A 15,263-nucleotide genomic window follows, 5' to 3' on the forward strand; every position below is an offset into this window, starting at 1 on the left:
ACCACTGTTGGCCGGAATTCTGCCGGATTTCGGCCGAATCGGGGCCGGTGTCTGGCGGCGATTTCAGCCGGAATTCGGCCGGATTCCGACCGAATCGGGGCCAGACTCCAGCCACCGCCGGACTGCCTGCGAGTCGCGGTTCCAACGGGCCCGGTCCGACGGCCGGCGGTGGTCGGACGGCGATGAACGGGCGATGGGAAGCGACGAAGGTCCGAGGATAATCACTGTGCAATCGGATGGCTCATGTTTATCGCGATCGGAAGCTGACGGCGGAGATGCAGGCGCTCACGGGCGCGCACAGAATCGGCGCTCATAATAGCAAATCTATATATATATATATATATATCAAATTAAGTTTAAAAAGATAAAAGCTTTATTTAATTATTTTAAAAATGCATCAATAAACTGTGACATTTTTTAAAATGACATAAGATTTTAATAATTGAGAAACTCTCTTTAGTGTTAAATTATTTTTTAACTGATAATTTTTAAAAGAAAATTTAAAAAATAAAAGAATTTTAAAATACTTTATGAAAGCTATTTTAATAATTTTCTATAACAAGTGAAATATCTCAAGATTAAATAAATAAATAAATAATAATGTTTGTGTGGCAAGGCTATCACTTGACCTAGAGTGATAGAGTAATGGGGGATTTATAAGTATGTGAATCACATTTGACACTCGAGGATATTCTGAGTCGAGTTCGGTGCAATCCAAATATATCTAGATTATATTAGACACGGCTAAAATCGTGTCACATTATCGAATCACAAAGCGACTTAACTCGTTGTACAACTGTTTATATGGTGAAATTTTCACTACTAGAAGACACGGAGCAACCAAGAATTGGATTCGTTGAGACGTGAGCATCAAGTTTGGTTGGTGAGGAGATGCCCATCAAAGTGGTCGTCGGGCCTCATTTCAGCAACATAACTCAAAGGACTTTTAAATCAATTCATATGGGAAATTAATTATCTCCAAAAATTAATATCATATTTAATCAATCAACATGGACATATTTTTTTTTTCAAGCCCTAGGTAAAAAAAGGTCTTTAATATATTTTTTTAAATTAAAAAAAAATATCCTTTTTCATTCAGACTTAGGATTGGCGAGTTTTTTTTAAATAAATTTTTATATAAAATTTTAAATTATTTAATATTTTAAAAATATTATGAAAATGAATAAGATTTTATTAATTTTAATTTTAAAAAAAAATATGTTGAAACTACACTATGTATGCATTGGGAAATAATTTATTTATTTTTTATAAGGTTCAATATTATTTTTAATTTTGAATTTGTTATTGTAAGAGATTCAAATATATATGTGAGTTGAATTAATATATCTCTATTGTATCATTTCATTTGAATTGTTTTATTGTTTGCACCCATGTATCTCTTGACTAAAAAAGTATGATGGTTACATCATTTGATGAAAAGACATATTGATTTATAAAAAAATATTAATCGCTCTTAGAACATAATTGAGTTGATTATAACGGAGCAGAGTTGTTGAAGTGGATAAAAATCAAATCTCAGCGAAGCCGAGGCAATGCTATCCTCCGTCGTAGTCAACTGCAACTTCTCGATTTACCTCCTCACAAATGGTCATGGGACCAATCGTGTGAGACCGTTGGGGTAACAAATTTCACATTTTACTGAAATGAAAAAACATCAATCTCTTTATAAATATTCAGACTTTTAAGAGCATCCACAGTGGTAGAGGATATTTCCATCAAATATTTGTGATTCTCACATCCACATCATCAACTAAATATCTCATCTCTCAAATATTATCCCAACTTCTACAATGAATATCTCACAAATCAAATATTTATGGGTCCTACCTATTAAATATCTAACTTCTAAATTTTATAATTAAATATTTCATCAATAAAATATTTATAGCTCTAATTTATAATTTCAAAAAAAATCTAACAAATAAAAATCACTGGACCTATACTGCTTTATTTTTTAATTTATTTTTATTAAAAAAATTTAGAAATCATCGGGCACAAATTTATGCCCGATGAATTCTAATCATTGCTAAAATATTCTCCCACAATGGAGAATAGTTGTCCACGGGGATATTTTTTTTTAAATCATCCTACAAATATCCCCCACTAGGGATGCCTTAAGAGATCTAAAGTATGATTTTGACAACTCAATATTTTTGCTAGATATCATATTGAAAGGTTTGTTGTATCTTAGGGGTAATTTATCGATAAAACTCATTAGCAAATTTTGAATAGTGAGGACAATTAAAAACTTCTAATTATAAAAATAAATCTAAATCAGGTTAACTTTTAATTTAATAGAAAACTTAATAACTAGGCGATAGGAGTTTTTTTTTTTTTTTTTGGTGTCCATAAGGCAATTTTTGTTTTTAAAACTAAATTTTATCATTTAAGTTGTCAATATTTTCAAAACAAATATGTTTGTTTTTAATGTTTGAAAACTTAAACAACATAAACACGAGTTGATGATTGAATCAACTCGCCACCCGTTTCTAATTTATCTCTTGCACAAAATGTATACCTAATTTGTAGCTAAAATAAATATGATGAAGTTCTTGGACAATCTTCTAATTTAGACTGCCTAATCTAAATGGGTTGAGGGCGGAAGGCCAAATCATCCTTACAAAGACAAAATCTTTCCTTGTGCATATATTCACAATTGTTATGCTTATGATACATTATAACTCAACTATTTTATTATGAAATCACTAATGTGGGACTAAATAGTCCCTTTCGCAACGGGGTCTCTTTCATCCACCATTAGTTTCTATTCACATTTGTTCAACATATGTTTATGTTCCTGTTGAGATCTGCTTCTGGATGCGATGCTCTTTCTCAGCACCTCACTTGAGCTAGCTTAAGCGGAAAGGGAGACGCGAAGCTTCTGGGACCTGCACTCACAAACATCGTGAGAAGGAAGGCCAGGGGTTGCCCTGGCACGACCACTCCGATGCTTAAGTCAGTTCATGTAAAAGGAGAAAGGGAACGAGAGTGAAGAGAGAGGATTTGTGAGATTGCATACCTCCCTCCAGTACAAGACTAGCCTTTTATGTATATAACTTGAAGACGTTGTGTTATATCACTGATGTGATTGAAGTTCTATCACTGTTATGAATGTGTCAGAAGGCATGGTATAGTCAACGCATATGTCCCATCACTGACTTATATTCGAGAGGTCATGTCACGCACATATGTCAGAGTGTTGCCATGATGAATTGCAGGGGCGGCAGGAGGACATTCACAACTGCATGATGGAAGAGTGGTCTTTGGGAGAGAGAACAAGCCTGTACGGGGCCAGGGCAGAACTAAGGAGTCGACATGTCTTGCGCCCGAATCGTGAGGATGAGGAGTTGGCTCGGTTGACTTGAGGGTGGAGAGCCTTATCGAGAGGACTTGGTACCGTGACAGAGACCTTCCATCAGGCCCGAATCCGATTTCCCCGACTCGGTCTACACGCCTCGTCTAGAGGAGGGGGTTTCGGGGGATTCGACTCGATCCAAGCTCTATGACCGGTGCCGTTGCACCTGATAGCCTCTCTCGGACTTGACTAACCGCGACCCATTCCTTACGACCATAACAGCTTATACTTTAATACGAACAAACACATGCACTGCATGAACGGTTGATAAGTTTATTTGAATACACCCTACCTTATAGCAACGAAACTCTAATCTTAACAATAATCAGGCTTAATAGATCAGTGCTATCAAAGTTACTCAGAGTAAAGACAAATTATAAACTTTTTTTCATTCCAATAATGTTGTTATATGGATTGAAACTCTTATACGTCCATGAAAAACACACTTCGTTATCACTAGCTAAGTAACCATTGATTGATGATAGGGGTGCAATCCAACTAAGCTGAATTTATATGTATTAAAGTTTATTCATTTACTTAGTTTGTTCAAATTTCTTTATTAAAAATTTTATTAAGTTTGAGGTTTTTTATCGAGCTCAACTAACAACGTTTTTATTCTTATATATCAATTAATTAGCATCCATCTAATTCAGGAAACTTATTAAATACAAAATTTTAAAAATAAATTTATAATTTAATTTTATTTAAGTTAACAAATAAATTTATTCATAAATTAAACTAAGTTTATTAGTATTAAGTTTGTTTATTTATATATTATTTTACTATTAAAGGAACATACACGAGTTTATCAAATTAAACATCAAATTTATTTTAAAACTTCAAATTTATTTATAGCCCTAAGTGACTGTCTAACATTTTAAGAAAAATATATATGATATTTAAACTTTTATTCAAAGTTTGAAAATATAAATAATTATAGTTTGAATTCGATTCAAAATAAAATTTGAGTTCAAGTTCGATTCAAATTGTTCGAACATAATTGAACTATAGTTCGAAATGACTTAAATTCACTCCTAGGACATAATTGAGTTGGTTACGATGGAGCAGAGTTGTAGAAGAGAACAAAAGTTTGAATCTCAGCGAAGCTAAAACAATACCTTCCTCCATCGTGGTCAACTGTATTTCTCGATTTACCTACTCACAGAGTGTATTAAAATTAAACGCGAGCTCATGAACAATCGAACAAAACGATTCAAAAAAATTATCAAACATGTTCGAGTTTGACTTGAATTTGATAATTTCAAATACATATCAAATATTTTTCAAATTGATATGAAAAACTCAAGAACAAGTTCTATTCGTTCGTATTCCTAGATTTATCTTGATGATCTATGAGAAATTTTTATGCGATCAAATTGATCATCCCAGATTATAAGAATTGGATAGCTAATCCTAAGCCTCTGAGGCATGATTGAGTTGGTTATTTACAGATTTGTTGAAGTGGACAGAGTCTTTGTTGAAGTGGACAAGAGTCGAATCATGACGAAATTGAAATAATATTATTTCCTGGTCAACTTTTATGATTTATCTTCTTATAAATGATCATAGAGTCGATTGTGTAAGATCGTTGTGATGATCGATTTTATTTTTTTACTAAAAAATGAGTAATAGCTAATCCTAATTTTTTTTTTTAAAAAAATACTCTTTTGATGCCTTTAAAATTTATAGGATGTAATCATCAATTGGCATGTCAACTAGGTTCCACAAGCACCCCCAGGAGCCATACTCCTCAGCGGAGCCCTGGCTCAAGCACTCATCCAAGAAGCCTCCGCCGCCGCCGCCGCCGCCGCCATGAAGCGCCAAGCAGTTTTGTGCCTCGCCAACTGACACTTCCCCCGATTGTTCCTCCGCCACTCGCCCCATCTCTCCTCCTCCTCCTCCTCATCGCCATCAAGTTGCTGCGGCTGTTGCTGTTGCGCTCCCTCGACGATCCTCTGCTTCTGCAGTCCCCATTGCCGCCGGCGCTGCTGTTTCGCAAGAGATCTCGCTCTCGCCTTCCCCACGCCACTCGCCTTGAAATGAGTCCTCCAGTAGTTCTTAATCTCGTTGTCAGTCCTCCCGGGCAGGTTCCTAGCAATGGCCGACCACCTGCAACTCACACACGCATCCAAAATCGATCAGCCCTGATCGATCGATCGATCCATTATATTATCAAGAAGAAGAAGTAGTACCTATTGCCCCACAAGGCGTGAAGGTGTTGGATGACGATCTCCTCCTCCGGAGTGATGCTCCCCCTCTTGAGGTCAGGCCGCAGGTAGTTCACCCACCTCAGCCTGCAACTCTTCCCGCTCCTCCTCAGCCCTGAAACCACACGATCGATGAGCCAACCGATTACACCATGAAATTCAAGGCGATCGATCGATGCACCTGTTGACTGGGCAACTGAGTTCCATTTGCCTTCGCCATGGAGGTTGACATGGTGGACGAGGAGGCCATCCTCTTGAGCACTCCACGGACCTTTTCTCCATCCCTCGTCGCCCCCGACGACAACAGAACGACCATCCATGCCTCCTCGACTCACTCCACCTCTACCAGCAGCCGTATTTATTGATCGTGCGACAGAGTGATACTCAACTTTTGCCATGGCTCTTCGAGAATCACCTAAAGTTGCGAAGAATGACAACGTGCACAGATCCATGTTTTTGATCATAAAGAAAAACCATGGCTTACACACACGTACCCCCTGTGCTTTAGTGAATCGATCTAGTCATCGATCATATAAATAAATAAGTAATTGGAGTAGAATTAATGCTCAATTATTGAATTCGTCACTCCAACGATCTCACACAGTCAACTATATAACCATCTGTAAATAGGTAAATCGAGAAACTATAATTAATCACGACGGAGGAGGATATTATCTCTGCTGAAGTCGAGATTCGAATCCTTATCCTCCTCTACAATTCTATTCCATCGTAACTAATTCAGTTATGTCTCAAAGGCAATTAATGCTCGATCGCTTAGTTATAGTGGCATGCAATTAAGTAGATGTTTCTCGAAAGACCTAGGTGAGTGCCAATTACTCGTCACCAACTAATTAAGTATCCTTTATCATTCTTAATGCTCAATCTAATTAATCCTTGTTTATTGTTGTGGGATGCTAATTCGGGGAAGCACTGACGCATTGTTTAGTCTTTTGCATGATTATGGGCAATTTCTTATGCAGTGATCAGTCACACAGTCGACACCTGGGTTAATGAATAGATAATGAAGAGTGTTATGTTGAAATTTGAATGTTCGCTGTCGAATGACCCTCATGGCAACGTTAATATTTGGTTTGAGGACGCCGAACTATTTTGGCGCGACCCTTCCGATGCTTACAATGTAAGACTACGTGGAAAAACAAAAGAAAAATATTTTGAAGTGAAATAGCTTAGATTATTAGTCTCCTTTTATCCTCTCCACCAAGTAATGGTTTCTGATTGTGATATTGCTTCATTGTTGATCCCTTAGTAATGTCTAAAGTTCGGTATTACTGATCACCTTTTTCCCTAAAATGTTTCGTCTCCCAATCAAACCCCCTCATCCGTGGGCATTTGTGAATTCTCTTGTGCCTGAATCTCAAGTTTCGAGCACTAATTAACGATCTCGAACTCTCATGCATCCGAATCCCAAGTGTTGAGTGTCGAATGATGCAGAGCTCTCGAGTACCTAAGTCCTGAGTGTCGAACACTATATCTTTGTTATGAAGCGTCCGAATACCATACCTTCCTCTTCCTCTCGAGCTACACCTAGACAAATCCATCTTATGGCTTGGCCAATGCATCCTAGCTTCTCAGTCTTTCCGATTCCTCAATCGTGGATTATCATCAGATCTGAGAGGTTATCAAAGCAAGAGGGTTATAGCGTGACAAATCATTGCATTCAATAGCGAGGTAATAAGATGGCGAGGATTTAAATTTTAAATAGGATAAATATTTTAAAAATTAACTTCTGAATATTTATAAATTATATTCTAAATTTACTTGATAAGCAAAATGAAGAAAATCAAGACCATCTACTTTCAGAATTATACCTATATTATTAAAATAAATATTGATGATAAGATATCAATAATATTGCCCTTTTTTTTAAAAAAGGAAAGATTCTAATATTTAGTCTAAATAATTCACAACACATTCATACAAAGTAATAGAATTCATAATTTTAATTTTAAATTTAGAGTAAATATTAGTGGTCATCAATGGCGAATGGCGAAGCAAGCCCAGATAATTTACCCAAGCTGATCTCAAATGGTGGGCTACGTCGATGCGACACTCCGGGTTATCTGCTTCATTCTTTCAAAATTTTCTTTCTTCCATTTGTAAATCCAAACTTTTTTCTTTCTCAGCGTTGTCGGGCCCTCGGGTTACAACTCGAATAGCTTGTAACTTTGCTCCGCCCTTGGCAGTCATAGCTCTTTTCACTCACCCATCTCTTCTTCGTTTGGATGGGATGAGAGGAAGGTTCATTAACAAAAAGAAAAGATGGGGAAAAGAAGGGAATGGAGGTCAGAGGTGCCCTAATTTAACCACTCCAACGCTCAAATCAGGTTGCGAACCAGAGATGGAGAGGAAGAAGAATTAGAAATGTTAGAGAATGAGAGTGTTGATTGTGTGTACGTGTCCGTGTGCCCACAAGAAGCAGGGTCATTATGTAGAGTCATTGGGGGAGATGTCTCGTCGCAAGTAAGGAGAATATCCCATCGCCGCGGCAGTTAAGAGTCTTATCGCCCATACTTGGTATGGTAGGACCACGCTGTGTTAATCATGTTGTATTGATGAGGTAGATGAACCCATCAAATATTATATCATTGCACGTGTCCTTTTGGCAGCGATCTGGGTAGAAGCATGGACTCGGAGAGGCTAAGCTAACTTAGGGGTCGACCTCTAGCTAGGAGATCACATATTCATTTAGGAGCAAAACTAGTGAGGCACTGAGTGGGGCGCCGAGTGAGTCGTAGAGTCAGTTGATTAGCTAGGAAGTCGAGCTGCAACTTGACCACTGGGTTAGAGTGGGGAGCTCGGGCGGTCAGACGGTCTAGGAGTCGGGCATGAGCTTGGTCATGAAATTAAGGAACTCGATCGGAGTTGGAGTCAGAGATCGACCACTGAGTTAGAGGGGAGAGCTCAAGCGGTTGACCAGGGGGTTGAGTTGAAGATCGACCACTGAGCTAGAGTGGAGATCTTGGACGATTGACTAGGGGGTTGAGTCAGAGATCGACCACTAAGTTAAAGGGGAAAGCTCGGGCGGTTGACCAGGAGGCCAAGTCGAAGATCGACCACTGAGCTAGAGGGGTGAGCTTGGGCGGTTGATCAGAAGGTCGGGGCATTGAGTCAAGCTAGATGATCAACCAAGTTAGCTGTGGGGTTGGGCATGTAACTGAGTCAGTCGACCACGAGATCAGGCCTTGCCTCTGTGGTATTACTACAAATTGGACTAGATCTTGACTTTCTTGACCTAGGCGTACTAACCCATTATAGAGGGGAAAACAAGACAAAACAAAACTCTTCCCCTTTCTGTTCGACGAAAGTGGGGTGGCCTCCGTGGAGCAGGAGAGATAGCGGTAGAGCTGTTAAATACGTCAAATCATGGCAGAGCGAACCAACCCGTCATATGATGGGGCAGGACAGACCGACCCACCAACTTGGTGGGTTGGAAAATCTCCAATCCAACTCAATCCAAAACGGGTTACAGGTTAAACGGATCAATCCATGGATCTGTAAAAAAATAAAAAACTATAAAAAATATTAAAAATTTTAAATTTGTAATATAGTTTAAAAGAATCAAATTGAAAATTTTAAGTTGAATTGTGATCTAGACGGATTAAACTCACTAATCCTTTGAGTTTTCTATTTTAATTTTAAATTTTAAAGGAAAAAATTAAAATTTCTCAACTCCATGAGCCAATCCAAGTTTACAATGGACCGACCCACGTGGGTCGCGGGCCCTAGGTGGGTTGACCCACTTGAACTCACCTTAAATGGATTGATAATGCTTAAATTGTTTGACGTGGTAGACCAAATCAATGGGGCCGATTCAAATTGATGACTCTAGATAACGGGATTGCGAGATAGTGTGGTCGGTGGCCATAAGGAACTACTTGGATGGATTCTAAACCCTCTCCTGCTGACATTTTATTTGGATAGGATGAAAGAAAGATTCATTAACGAAAAAGGAAGAAAGAGAAGTAAAGTATTTATGTTCCTATTATTTTGAAGGGAGAAAAAGTTTATTAGCCTAACGTATGTTATTCTATTTGGGAGGAAAGAGAGGAAAAATAAAAATTAAATATATAAGTTATAAAAAAATTTAAGAATCAGCCACTTCTTAAATTAGACATTAATTTGATTTTATTTATATCTATTTCTTGCATACTAAGCCACCACCAAAACAAACAACTTAAACCGATATAAATTGATGCATATGATGCAAGTTAATAAAATCATTACGTGTATCATTTTGATCACCTATCTATAACCAAATAAATAAATGAAAAAAATTATGGGTAAAAGTAAATAATTAAACGAGATACAATTAGGAAAATAATGTTTACTAAAAAAATCCTAAAAAAACGTATACACAAAAACACAAAAGCCTTTTCAGACAAGCAACCAAAACCATTTTTTTCCATCTATGACAACAAAAATTGTAGAGACTATCCAGAAACATAAAAGCCTCTACTACAAAGCAATCAACGAAACTCTTGTCTCCCATCCACAATGACAAAAATTGCATGTATTAAGCCAAAAGATGCCTGAACCTCCTCAAATTTGAGAGATTGTAACTTTTGCTTTTGCTTATAACTTTTTTAGGCGTATTGTAACAGTTACGAAGTTCTATCATCGATGAATATTAAATTTTAAATTTTAAAAAATTATAACTTTTGACTGGAATTAAATCATAAATTTTTTTAAATTGTAACTGCTATAAAATATCCGATCAATTTAGGATTTTAAATGGAAAATGAACGGTACTAAAGGATATTTATATTATTTTATAAGAAGTGGGATGCCTTTTGAAAAAAAATAATTCAATAAAAATTATAGTAAAATGAAAAAAAATCGAGGTGGTTTTAGGAAAATTACCTTGGTTGCTCCGTCGCCGCCCTCCTCCTTTTCTAACGGTCATATTTCCTCCCCCAGCCCCAGCACTCCAAAACCAGCCATGCCCACTTTTTCTTGACCGTTTCATTCCGCCTCTTTTATTTTCACCCTCTTTCTCTCTTCCTCTCTGCTTCGATCTGCTCCCATGGAGAAGCTTTGAGCTCTCCTCTCCGGAGCCATATAGAGAGAAAGAGATCTCGGATCGCTGCTCCCCATGGGTTGCTTTCTTGGCTGCTTCAAGGGTCCCGAGGATCGGAAGCGCCGTCGATCGCCTAGGAGATCGCCGTCACGTGAGCGCCGGGTATGCTTTGCTCGATCGCCTTCTTCGCTGTGCCTTCTAGGTTTTGCAGTCGGTTCTTCGTGACGAGTGATTTCTTACAGGTGAGCGAACGCTGCCAGCAGCCGATCCCCTCGGCGAAGCAGATCTCCCCCAATCCCACCGCGCCGGAGCTTTTGCCTCCGGAGGAAGTGGTCGCTGTTGCGGTCGCTCTTCCGGAGAAGAAGAAGTAATGTGGTTCTTTTCTTGAGAGTATTGTACTACTATTGCCCTCGATTTAGGCGTGAATTGTTTGGCAGGGAGAATGTAGAGAAGGGGAACGCCGGAGGCGGCAGGAAGAAGGTGACCTTTGATTTAAACATCAAGACGTATGAACAGGTTGTTTCCGACGATGAGGAGGCCGAAGAAATCGACGAGGAAGAGAAGCCGACCAAAGGGAAAAAAGACGAATCTTATCCAAAGTTGGGAGCATTCCCCTCGAATCATAGGTACGAGAACTGTGAGAGCAGCGACGACGACCACGGCTGCGAATCTGGAGAAGATGAATTTGATAGCGACTTCGATGAGGAAGAAGAAGAAGAAAAAGAAAATGAGGAAGAGTCCTACGATTCCTTCTTTTCTTTACCACTCGACAAGGAGAGGCAGGGTTTACACAAGGAGGTCAGTAGCCCTGAACTCGACTCTGCGTCCGCACCTCTCCCAGGTAAGCAGTCAATTCCCACCGCCGGAGGCCGCGACCGGAGCCAGTTCGTGCATTCAGTGCTCAACCCCGTCGAGAACCTCTCCCAATGGAAGGAAATCAAGGTGCGTGCTGTGCCGGCAAAGAAACCCGACAAACAAAACCTTGGCGAAGAGCTCGAGAACCGGCCGACGTCGATCACCGAGTCGGAGATCAAGGTGACGATTCCAAAACAGGAGGTCTCAGTGGACGCCAGCCTCTCAAACTGGCTACCCTCCTTCAGCAATTCAACCTTGGAGACGCCTCCACCGAGCAATTCTCACCTGTCAAACTCGTCACTCAGCTGAGAGGACCGCCCGATTTTGGACGCCTTAACCATCGAAGACATCAAGCAATCGTCGACGATATCTTCCCCGAGGAGATCCCCGAGCAAGAGCCCTCCAGCTGATGAGATTCCAATTCTGGGCACAGTCGGCAGGCACTGGAGCTGCGAGAACCCAGGAGAAGACACCGCCTCTTCTCGTCGTCCTTCCAGCAGACTTGCCAAAGGGATTCCGAACACTACCAGCAAATATAGAGAGGTAAGATCGCCAAACACAGATCAATAACATGCTAACTGGAGAGACCTCTCCGGCACGGTGCTGCTTGAGCTTGCTAAGCTTAAAATTCATGGATGCATCTGCAACTTCTTGTGTTCTCTTCCAAATTCACTCTTCTTTCTTCTGGAAAAACACGTAAAATGCTTGAGTTGAATGTGGATCTTGATTTGTAATCTGTAATCGATTTTTTTTTCACCATCCTGTTCTGCTTCCTCTAAGATCGATCTTCCTCGGCTTCACTCGACAATCCATCGTGCGAGGATGTGAGTGATTCAATTACATTCATTCCATCAAATGTAACTAGAAATTTTCACGGTAAATACAATGTCTTCATTCTTCTGTTATAATTACTAGTTGGGATCTCTGTAACTAAACCCTAAACCCTAATCGATGCATTCGAGCAAGGTACGAACGAGATTACGAGAATCAGATCCGAGGACAAAAAAAAAGGTGAGTCTCCACAGCTAAATATCTTGAACTCGAAGAAAAGCCAGAAACACAAAATCGACTGAAATAAAAACCAACCAAACTTTGTAATATAAGATTTCGATCGAACAGTCTTCTTACTAGCTTTCTCGCTGCTTCAAAACAACTAAGCTTCTTCAGCAATTGTTCCCTTCTCGCTAACGTAGATACCGTCCAAGAACTTCCTTATATCCTTGTTCTTCACATGACATTTCTGTCGAATATGAAATAGTGTTAATCCCAAAAATAGCTATTATACCATAACAATCATGTATTAACTCTGATAAAGCATGATAGCTTCTTGTTGATTTCGTGTTGTTTAACTATGAGGTCAAAAATTCGCATCACCAGAGCAGTAAACAGACCTGGTTGATCAAGGCCGCAGAGCGAGAGACAAGTTCGACATCATTTCCATCAAGGATAAGCTCGTCCTTCACCTTTTCAGACCGAAAAATTTTCACACCTTCAAGCATATCAACTTTCCGCACCTGCAACAACAGCAAATCTCCATCATTAATGTCAATAAACCCTAGGTGTAAACCAAAACGCAAACACACAATTCAGGAAGGCAGGAATTCTTTTTGAATTGGCACTGGTAATTGGATAAATTTCCATCTTGATTTGCAAACCATGTCTCTGGGAAATCGATAAAAATGCTAACTTTGCGAGACAAAAAGGGACAACAAGTTCTGAGTGGATGTGAATTCGGAGCTGGTTCTTCAAGAACTAATGTATTTTACGATGATTACTTTAGGCAAGTTAAGAACTTTTCCATGCCAAACCAAACAAAAATTGCCAAATTTACTCGCTGAGCAGAAAGCAATGCGGCAGCAAAAGTGAAAAGGTAAAAGGACGAAATGGATAGAAAACACAGGGCATAATTAAGCGAGGTCCGACCTTTTTCTCCCCGAGGAAGTTCCTAATCTCAATGGAATCGTAATTGTTGGGGATGGAAGCGTTGATGGGGAAATGCGCGTAGACGAGACGCATCTTGTAGCGGTATCCCTTGGTGACACCGGTAATCAAGTTTTGGATGTGGCTGATGGCGGTACGAATGGCCGCGATGGTCTTACGCGAACCAAACCACGCCTCCACTTTCAGCTTTTTGCCCCCCTCGAGGAGAGCGAAGTCGAGGTTGAGGTGCTTGAAGTTGCGGGTGAGCTTCCCGCGGGGGCCTTCCACCTCCACGATCTTGGCGTCCACCTTCACGGTGATCCCCTCGGGGATATCCATCGTCTGCGACGAAAGAATCGTCTTCATCTCGCTCTCGCCGGCTGCTTCTCCCCCCTTCGGCCGCTCGAATGCAAAATGAAATCAAACCCTAAAGCTGGCGAGTGGCGACCGAGGATGTCTATTTATACGTAGGTTTTGACCTTTTTTTCAAAAACACGCGCATATTTTAAATAATATAGAAATAAAATTCAGTCATTCCATTCCATGTGAAAATGATAAATTTAGAACAAAAACTGATATAAATTTTTAGGATTATTATTATTTATTAAGATTTTAAATGAATCGAATATTCATATAAATAAATTTAAGATTTTGAATTTATTTATTTAATATAAAATTAAATAAATAAATAAATTTAATAATTTATTAAATTAAATAAATAAATTTAAACATATACATATTCAACTTATTTGTGCTTATGAATAATATTTGTGATAATATTTATGAATCATGTTCATCAATAAAATTCACTATACTGAAGACAAGCTTGTATTATCATTATGCTAAATAAATAAAAATACTTTCAAAATGAATAAATAAATTTGTATTATCAAACTCAAATAAATAAATTAAAAATATAAAATTTTTAAATAATTAAATAAGTTTGAATAGAGAGCTTTATAACATCTAAATGAACGAAACTTAAACCAACTTTGAACTAAACTCAAGCTCAAAAAATAAACCATCCCAAACTTGAATAATCATTTCAACAATTTGATTCATTTTACATTTGGTTTAACTTGACTCGACTCGATTATCTTATTAAATATATTTGAAAACCACGATAGTCTCGTTTGACACTAGATGTACATTATTATTCTTTAATAGGCAATCAATTAGCTTCTAATGAGGAGTTTTTGCTCCTCAATCAATTTTGACTAATGATCGATATTTCAAATTCAATCTCATTGGATTTAATTAAAAAGTTGATTTAATATACTTATATATCATCCAAATAGAGATGCTAAATTAATTTATTTTGGCATATCATTCATTTTATACTACTTAAAAATCTTTTAATTTTAATCTACTAACATTGATGCATCACAATTGAAGTTATGCACTTTTAGATCAATCAAAATCAAATCACTATATAATTTTCAACATTAATTTTTCATTCATTCATTCAAAAAGTTACTTAAGAAACAACTCATTCATATCTCTATTCGATCGCTTAGTTATGAAAATTAATTTTTATCAAAATGTTGTTTAGCCTTGTCCATCCACTTATTTGGCCTCTTCACAAATGCTTCTTTGAAGTGCCCATCCTAATTTTTTTTAATATTTAGACCTTACAATTCGATTAATCTTGAAATAGATAGTTCAATTCTACATTCCATCCATAAAGTAAATCTAAAAAATATGATAGCTCTTGACATGACACCTATGCTCAATCATATAACCATCAATTTAGATTAGAGCCGTGTGATTGGTCTACCCCGTCAAATAATTTAAACAAGTTAGATTGAAAATTTATTAATTCAATGGACCAACCCGCCTAGGCTTGTGATTTGCATGAGTTGGACCG

At 38.2% G+C, this 15,263-nt stretch overlaps 2 protein-coding genes and 1 pseudogene across 2 annotated transcripts; 1 reads left to right on the top strand and 2 right to left on the bottom strand.

Moving 5' to 3' along the window:
* Positions 1–5,059: 5,059 nt before the first annotated feature.
* Positions 5,060–5,903, bottom strand: LOC141827187 (transcription factor MYB59-like). The gene is made up of 4 exons (XM_074714431.1): positions 5,765–5,903; positions 5,569–5,698; positions 5,256–5,485; positions 5,060–5,220 (listed from the first exon to the last, which is right to left on the bottom strand). The coding sequence occupies exons 1-4, from the start codon at positions 5,901–5,903 to the stop codon at positions 5,060–5,062; spliced, it is 660 nt and encodes a 219-aa protein (XP_074570532.1).
* Positions 5,904–10,696: 4,793 nt separating this feature from the next.
* LOC141827188 (uncharacterized) lies at positions 10,697–12,046 on the top strand (annotated as a pseudogene).
* Positions 12,047–12,478: 432 nt separating this feature from the next.
* LOC141827729 (large ribosomal subunit protein uL6-like) lies at positions 12,479–13,810 on the bottom strand. The gene is made up of 3 exons (XM_074715046.1): positions 13,400–13,810; positions 12,868–12,990; positions 12,479–12,716 (listed from the first exon to the last, which is right to left on the bottom strand). Exons 1-3 carry the CDS (start codon positions 13,760–13,762, stop codon positions 12,630–12,632), a joined length of 573 nt encoding a protein of 190 aa, XP_074571147.1. The 5' UTR covers positions 13,763–13,810; the 3' UTR covers positions 12,479–12,629.
* Between the last annotated feature and the right edge of the window lie 1,453 nt (positions 13,811–15,263).

The sequence above is a fragment of the Curcuma longa genome, chromosome 4 (genome assembly GCF_044706935.1).
Source record: "Curcuma longa cultivar G26 ecotype Majalengka, Jawa Barat chromosome 4, ITB_CL_G26_1.1, whole genome shotgun sequence".
Lineage (NCBI taxonomy): Eukaryota > Viridiplantae > Streptophyta > Magnoliopsida > Zingiberales > Zingiberaceae > Curcuma > Curcuma longa.

Coding starts and splice junctions, on each gene's coding strand:
- LOC141827187 (XM_074714431.1), bottom strand. CDS start 5,903: ATGGATGGTCGTTCTGTTGTCGTCGGGGGCGACGAGGGATGGAGAAAA. Junction 5,486..5,568: donor CACGCCTTGTGGGGCAATAG/GTACTACTTCTT, acceptor TGTGAGTTGCAG/GTGGTCGGCCATTGCTAGGA. Junction 5,221..5,255: donor GGAGGAGGAGGAGAGATGGG/GCGAGTGGCGGA, acceptor GGGAAGTGTCAG/TTGGCGAGGCACAAAACTGC.
- LOC141827729 (XM_074715046.1), bottom strand. CDS start 13,762: ATGAAGACGATTCTTTCGTCGCAGACGATGGATATCCCCGAGGGGATC. Junction 12,991..13,399: donor ACTTCCTCGGGGAGAAAAAG/GTCGGACCTCGC, acceptor CTGTTGTTGCAG/GTGCGGAAAGTTGATATGCT. Junction 12,717..12,867: donor CTGCGGCCTTGATCAACCAG/GTCTGTTTACTG, acceptor CATATTCGACAG/AAATGTCATGTGAAGAACAA.